General features: G+C 46.1%; 1 protein-coding gene across 3 annotated transcripts in view; it reads left to right on the top strand.

Annotated features, from left to right (window-relative positions):
- CLIP1 (CAP-GLY domain containing linker protein 1) overlaps window positions 1-6,498 on the top strand; it is a 57,018-nt gene extending 50,520 nt beyond the window's left edge. For all 3 annotated transcript variants that reach the window (XM_009868818.1, XM_009868820.1, XM_009868821.1), the window contains 4 exons: window positions 2,782-2,899; window positions 3,177-3,377; window positions 5,452-5,576; window positions 6,276-6,498. In XM_009868818.1, the coding sequence (XP_009867120.1) occupies window positions 2,782-2,899; window positions 3,177-3,377; window positions 5,452-5,576; window positions 6,276-6,498 (667 nt within the window). The remainder of the gene's footprint in view (window positions 1-2,781; window positions 2,900-3,176; window positions 3,378-5,451; window positions 5,577-6,275) is intronic.
- Window positions 6,499-7,349: the final 851 nt, after the last annotated feature.

The following is a 7,349-nucleotide window of genomic DNA, read 5'->3' on the forward strand; positions in this document are numbered from 1 at the left end:
TCACTTGAATTGGCAGGGAAATATTTTTAAATTCACTGGATCCATTCCTTTTTTTTTTTATTATTTTCCTGATAAAATAAATAGTTTCCACAAGATTTTCCGTGCAAGTTATCACTGTGTGGTTACTTCCCATTCAACATATGCTCCTTGCGTTTACTATCTCCCATGTGACTCATACTGCAAACGCTGCTGGAGCGGAGAGCAGCAGCGGGGTAGCCTCAGCTGATGCTGGAAGTGAACTGTCATCCACACTTACATCTAAGTAAGTAGTGACACGTACCTACTATAATTGTAGGTTTTCCACTTTCAGCATTTTAGAGGGCCTTCAGCCAGAGCCGGTTCCTGGAGGGACTGCCCTGTAAAAGAAAAAAACTACAAACAAATGCTGCAGTGCAGGGACCTTTTTCCCCTCTTGTTTTCTCTCCTCTCCTCTTCTCGTTTCTCTCCCTTTGTGTTTATATTATTCTAGACTCCTGTCTTGAACTTGTAAATACATATTGAAATGCTCACCGTTTGCCTTTTTTAACCACCAGAATGCTTGTGGTGGTTGAAAGCAAGCCTGATAGATGGCAAGAAGTTCTTCCCCATGAGGGTGGGGAGACCCTGGCACAGGTTGCCCAGAGAGGGGGTGGCAGCTCCCTCCCTGGGAGTTTTTAAGGCCAGGCTGGATGGGGCTCTGGGCAGCCTGATCTAGTGGGGATGTCCCTGCCCATGGCAGGGGGTTGGAACTGGATGATCTTTAAGGTCCCTTCCAACCCTGACAATTCTGTGATTCTAAGTGAACCGTATTTGTACTAAAAGGACACGTTTGGTCTTGATCTCCAAGATGAAGATCTCGCAAAAAAAGTGGAACCGTTGTCTAAATAACAAGCTCTCGAGCACAGGACCAGTCACCGGGGTTTCCCTCTGCCCTTCTGCAGCAAAGGGAAGCCCGGGTGAAGTCTCAGGTGCAGAAGAGCCTGTGAGCAGCTCTTTCCAGATGTGCTTTCCCATTGCCCAAGCCCAAGTAACCGCTGGATTTGCAGCTCGGTGGGTTGGAGAGGGCAGCTCTGTGCCGCCAGCAGTGTCCCATGCGGTGGCCACACATTTCTTTCGCGCACCACCACCCCACGCTTTTGATCCAGTTCAGCAAAGTGTTTAAAAACGTGAGTCAGGCCGGAGCGGGTTCACAATCCTGCCGAAGAGCACAGAGATTGCTGTCACACCTTCGGGGTTTTGCTGAATCGGGGTTGGCGAGGAGATCTGTTAAATGCTGTCGCCCTTTTGGTTTTTGTTAGCAGCGGGTAACTTGTATTTGAAGATCGTGCAGTTTGTTGTGTTTCCACTTATATTAATTCTCTCATTGTGAAAATGAGACCAAATGGACCTTTTGGTTCTCGTTTGGTAGCTGGATCAGCTTTTCTAAACCCCAGATTCTCCACTTGCTGCTTCCATTCCCAAGTATAATCTTAACAATGAAAGAATTGCATTAATTGTGCTCTCATTGTCAAGATTTTCCTATTTATCTTAAGTCAGTGAGATGTAATTGTATTTCATGGTCTGGGTATCATGGCTCTCACTAACTGTAGTTACCGTGGAAATGCAAATGTTTCCATTTGAAGTTCACAGCTATGCCCTACCCACCGAGCATCGTCACACAAGGACACATTCTGCTCTTGAACAGCCCTGAGAGAGTGGAGTGTAGTTTAGTCATTAAAATGAGATCATCACATCACTTGGTTTCTCTGAAGTATCGGCTACTTCGTGGTTTTTGTGCCGTGGGTGCAATCTGGTTTGACTCTCAGCTGGTGAGAGGAGCAGCAGCTCGCTGCCGTGGCGGTGAGAACGTGACCCTCTGACCCGAGGCATTTGGAACTGCAAACCAAACCGGCTGCGCCCGCAGCAGCAGCTGAAAGCTGCTGGGCCCTGCTTGCTGCTCTTTAGCAGCAACCATCCTTCTTGGAGTAATTGTTTTGGGTTTTTTTGGTAGCCAAATAAAAAAACTTTCAGTTTGCATGGACCTTTTGTAGCAACAGTCCTCACATCAGAGGAGAGTTCCTCATCGCTGGGTGTTCTGTGACCTACCAGGAAGACGGCTCAGGGTGAGGATGTCGCAGTTGTGGTGTCTTAACACAGCTGTCGGGACAGGAGTTGTAGGCAGAGGTCACATCTCACGTTAGATGAGCTGAAAAGGTCGGGAAAACTGGACATACCTATGCAGAAGAGGGCTGTGCCTGCTCTGGAGGATTTTTTAAGCCTTCGTCCATAAAACAAATCCAATGTGGTTTTGTGCTGGGACCGAAGTTGTTAAAGGCCCAGAAACTCCCCAAGGACACAGTTCAGGAAATAATGTTGTCACTGAAATTAGTGAGGACCAGCTGATATTTCCAGCATCACCAATGCTTTGCATGACAAGTTGTATAATGAGCTTTGCATGTATGTTTTGTTGCTTGTTAATAATTTCCCAAAAGTGACAAAACTCGGAAGTCAAATTTTGTGCAACGTTGTGCAACCTGTTTGTTTATCCTGTATCTCCCCAGTCTATTAACTTGCTTCTTTAAATTCAAATGGATACGATGATATGCAGATTCTGGCATGTACTACCTAGGTAAAGTTTCTGCTTTGTTTCCACAGTTGTAACATCAGAAATGTTTATAGCTATATAAACTCTTAATCAACTACAGAACTGAAATTTGTTTTTTAAGAAGCGCTTCTTACAGTAGACATTAAATTAAACTTCTTTAGGCAACTACAGTAATCCATTCTCGAGATGATTTCTGGTTCTATTTGGTTTTCTTTTAGAGAATCAACATTAAAAAAAGAAATCGATGAAGAGAGAGCATCTTTGCAAAAATCCATCAATGTTACTAGTGCCTTGATCACAGAAAAGGATGAGGAACTGGAAAAACTCAGAAACGAGGTAAATGAGGAACAGTGGGGTGATTCTTAATTTCAGATTAAGTTACAGCTAGAAGCATATGGCTTTGTGTGCTTGCTACTGAAGAGTTGGCTAGTTCTTTTTCTTTGTTAATTTAGCATGGTTAAACCTTAGAATTAAATCTTGAGGTATCTGTGCTGATTGACGTGACTTCTAGCGTGTATTTTTGATGGCTGTTCAGCCTTGCCTACTAAGGATGTTGCCTTGGTGCTCTGACTTCGTTCTGGAAGGCCTGAGCATTCTCACATAATTCTTACAGATCACAGTGCTCCGTGGAGAAAACGCTTCGGCAAAAACCTTGCAGTCGGTGGTTAAGTCACTGGAGTCTGATAAATTGAAACTCGAGGAAAAGGTGAAGAACTTGGAGCAAAAACTCAAGGAAAACAACGAACAGCCTTTAAGTGTAACTAGCTCCCCAGGTAAAAAAAAGAGAGAGAGAGAGAGAGCGCGCCTCTTTACTGTCTCTGTGCCTTCAGCTTTAATCTTGTAGATGATTGCAACTGTTAACCAGATAGTTAAGAGGAGGTTTAACTAATTGAACACCCTGAGAAATTACTCAAATTAAGGACGAAATCCGAGCAGCTGCAAAACGTGAGAGCTACCGGACTCTCCTGTGAGCCCCATTTACACCAGGCTGGAGGCCATAAAACTTCATCCTGTTCACGATGTGGCTTCTGTGCAAGAGCCTTTCCCAGATTGATTTTGTTCTCCTTGCTGTAGCTGCAAAGTAACATGTGGGCACTGTACTAAAACCACCTGCCGGAGCAGGGGACAGGGAGTCCCACGTTGCAGACACTCATGCTCACCTTATGCTGAGCTGCTTAAGCTTTGTAGGACTTAGAGCCCCATCTTTTGCCAGAGGAGCGTTCCTTTGCAGAGCTGTGCATGCAGCTGTCACCCAAACGCACTTTTTTTCATATATTTTCATAAGTAATATGCAGTACTGAATATGCTTCTGAAATGCAGTGGTCAAAAAATAATTCCTCAATGAAGGCCCCCTTACCGAAGCTTATACTGAGGGATTAGAAAGCAGTGGTGAAAAAATGTCTTGGAGACTAAAGGCTGTTGCATTGCTTTGGTCTCTGACTGAGCTGTTGCGTATTTCATGATTTATATTACTGGACACTTGCACCTTGTTTGGTTTTGTTATGTGTATTTGTGTTTTTTTCTTTAAAGGAGACATTGCTGCTAATCTACTTCAAGATGAAATTGCAAAAGAGAAGCAGGTATTTGATGGGAAATGTCAGCGCGCGAAACCAGTGCTGGGTCTATAGGCAGAGTGAAGTATTTTTACACAGACAGTTCCTAATCAGATTTTATACACCAGAATTATAATAGGCAGAGTTACCTTGTACGCTCCTGCTTCTGCAGAGAAATAATAGTGTCAGTAAATATTAAGAATCTACTGGAGAAGTAGTTCGGGTTACTTGGAAGGTGAGGAAGCAAGAAGGAAAGCAGGGGTGGTGAGTTGGGACCTGCAGCCTGTTGGTGAGGCGCAGCCCAGCAGAGGCTCCTGGCGGTTCTTTCCAGAGGTTTCTTGGATGTAAGAGAGAAACAAGGTGTGACCCACCTGAATCCATGGTGCTTGCCATCATGGAGAAGTGGGCTACCTGAGCTCCTTAGCCTCTGCAGTTGAAAATGTCAGTCTCTGCTGCTTCTTAACTGCAGAACTTTACTCAGAATGAGGGTTGGCAGCAGTGGGGCAGGGAAGTTGCGCCATTAAGCCCGTGCTTGGTAACAGGAGAGACACGTATCAAAGAGCATGATAATCATTGTGAAAGTGTGAAATGCTGCCATGCAGCAGGGGATGTGTGACAACAAATGCCAAGGAAACAGAGCAGAAGTACTGTCTGCTCGTTCTAAGAGATCACTAATGTCAGTCACTAATTAAAAAATGTCCTTGCTGGTCTGTACAGAGCTCAGAAGTGTAATTAACATACACCCGTATTTTTCTGTTTTTCTTCCTCCTTGAATTCACCCGCTGATGGCAACCCTTCCTTCCAATCAGCACGAGGTTTGTTCCATCTCTTGGCTTCCTTTATTCACTCCGTCAGTTTGCCCAGCATTACCTGATTGCACTCCTGTGGTGCTGCCCTACCCATCACGGAGGCCCCAGCTCGGGGAGGTGCCATCAGGTGCCCTCCAGGATGGTTCTGAGGGTACTCGCCAGGGCTGCCAGCTCAGAGGAACAGAGATGCTCTTCTGGTCAGAGTCGTGCAGCAGGATTGTTGTTCCAAATGTAACAGTAGAGAAAGAACTCGATCGATTGGTGGTGGGTTGAGACCCACCGATGTCTCAGACGTGTTGGCTGGGCAGAACCCTGGAGAGAAATCACACTGAGGGGCTCGGAGGTCCTGTGGGACGTTCCTGTCCCTCGGTCCCTGTGTCCGTGGGCGCTCTCTGTAACACAGTGACCCAGCATAAGAGCTGATGCACACCTGCACGTGTCGGTCTGAGGGTTGTTGCTTTGTTGCTCGCTTTCTCTGAAGCACCATCCTCGCCCCACTGACTGTCCTTGTTCTCCACTGTCACAGATCGACTTCCTGAATTCAGTGATAGTAGATCTGCAGAGGAGAAACGAAGAATTGAACTTGAAAATACAAAGAATGTGTGAAGCAGCCCTCAACGGCAATGAAGAGGAGATAAATAACTATGACAGGTAAAAGTCCTAAAGGAAACCTCGGCTTGTGTTCTGGGAGCTGTTCGCAGCAGCCGGTTCTGTTGGCTGCGCAGTGCACCGGCCCAATTTCAGCTGTCAGGAAGGGCAAATGTCGCTTTCTCTTGAATTTAGCGATTGAACTCAGCCTTCTCCTTAGGTCCATCACTACAGTGTGTCTCCTGGTTCAAAATCATCCTTTGTAGTTATCGATGACAAACATTGACATATTGTAACATACTTCTTGTCAGATTTGGTTGAGTCTGGCCCTTTCCAAGGTAGGCAGAAGAGTCTTTGCTCTCGAGAGGTGGCAGCTGCATTGAGAGAGGGGTGATCCAGAGCACAGGAAGAGAACTAAAACCTGTCTGATCCGTTGTGTGACCATATGTCTTGTATCAAGGGAAAAGAGGAACTAGTTTACCTGCGTTTCTTTGCACACATCTGATATTATTTTAAACATATTTACATGGGCAGTTTGTCTATTAAATACTATAGTGTGAGAGAATATGGGAACACTTGTGAGGCAGAAAGAGCATCAGGGGATCTTCAGAAGGGGTTTTGTTTTGTTTTTTTTTTCTTGACCACTGTGGTGCTTCCTCACTCTAAACGATTACGAGGCAGCTCCCGGGGCAGGGCAGGGAAGCAGGCCTTCTCTCTCAGCGTAAGTACCCTGCTTGACTTGCGCTGATGACGATCTTGCAGTGAAGAAGAGAGCCTGTCGAAGAAGAAGCCTCGTCTCTTCTGCGATATCTGTGGCTGCTTTGACCTTCACGACACCGAGGACTGCCCGACCCAGGCGCAGATGCTGGAGGAGACTCCCCACTCGGCTTACCACGGCAGCCGGCGAGAGGAACGCCCCTACTGCGACACCTGCGAGATGTTCGGGCACTGGACGGCCGACTGCAACGACGATGAGACCTTCTAATGCGGGAGGAGAGACGGCCCCTGCGCCCGCGTCGGACAGTTTCCACCACCAGCATCCGTCTGTGCTGAATGTCAGGAAAAGGGACGGCGTTTCTTGACCCCTTCGTTCCCTTCCCCTTGCCCATCCACTCCAGAATCAGTAAAGCGATAAATACTTTGCTCCTCCACTAATAAAACACCCTGTCCCCCCTTAATAAACTTAAGCGAAATATAAATAAAAGATTTAACAAATGACTTTACGCTATTTTTTCCCAGGTCCTGAGTTTGTCCTGACTCTTAACAAGAAATGCCCCCTGTGCTGTTGCATCTGTCGATGGGAAAACGTGTATAGGAACAAAGCACTATAGTTATATTAAAGCTTATTTAAATACCTTGAAATTATGCTGTTAATTTTCATATTTGCACTAAACCCTTTTAAGGCTGAATTTGTACATTTAGATTTTTAAGCTTCTTTTTTTTTGACACTGGACTGGGTTGAGAAACACTTCACCTTGGTTTTTCATTTACTCATTTCGCTGTGATTCCGCTCAGCCACCGCGAGCCCGGGGTCGCGGTTTGGCGCCTGTGAAAGATGAAATCCTAGGGCAGGTAAGGAGGGAGCGGAGCTGCTGGGAGGGGGTTTTTCGAGAAGCCCCCGTGATGCTGTGCACACCTCAGTTTTCTTTTTTGTTGCGTTCTTTCAGCTTCTCTAGAGCGTGGGTGTGGTGTGGGTGTGTGTATATACGCGTCTATATATTAAAGTTCTATTTTGGAAAAAAAGAAGTGTGTGTTTGTCCCTGTCTCTCCCCGCGGTGAGGCTGTGCCGGGCTCTGTGCGGGGTCTGCCCTGCAGCCGGGAGGAAAGAGAAAGAAA

The sequence above is a fragment of the Apaloderma vittatum genome, unplaced genomic scaffold (genome assembly GCF_000703405.1).
Source record: "Apaloderma vittatum isolate BGI_N311 unplaced genomic scaffold, ASM70340v1 scaffold18644, whole genome shotgun sequence".
Taxonomy (NCBI): Eukaryota; Metazoa; Chordata; class Aves; order Trogoniformes; family Trogonidae; genus Apaloderma; species Apaloderma vittatum.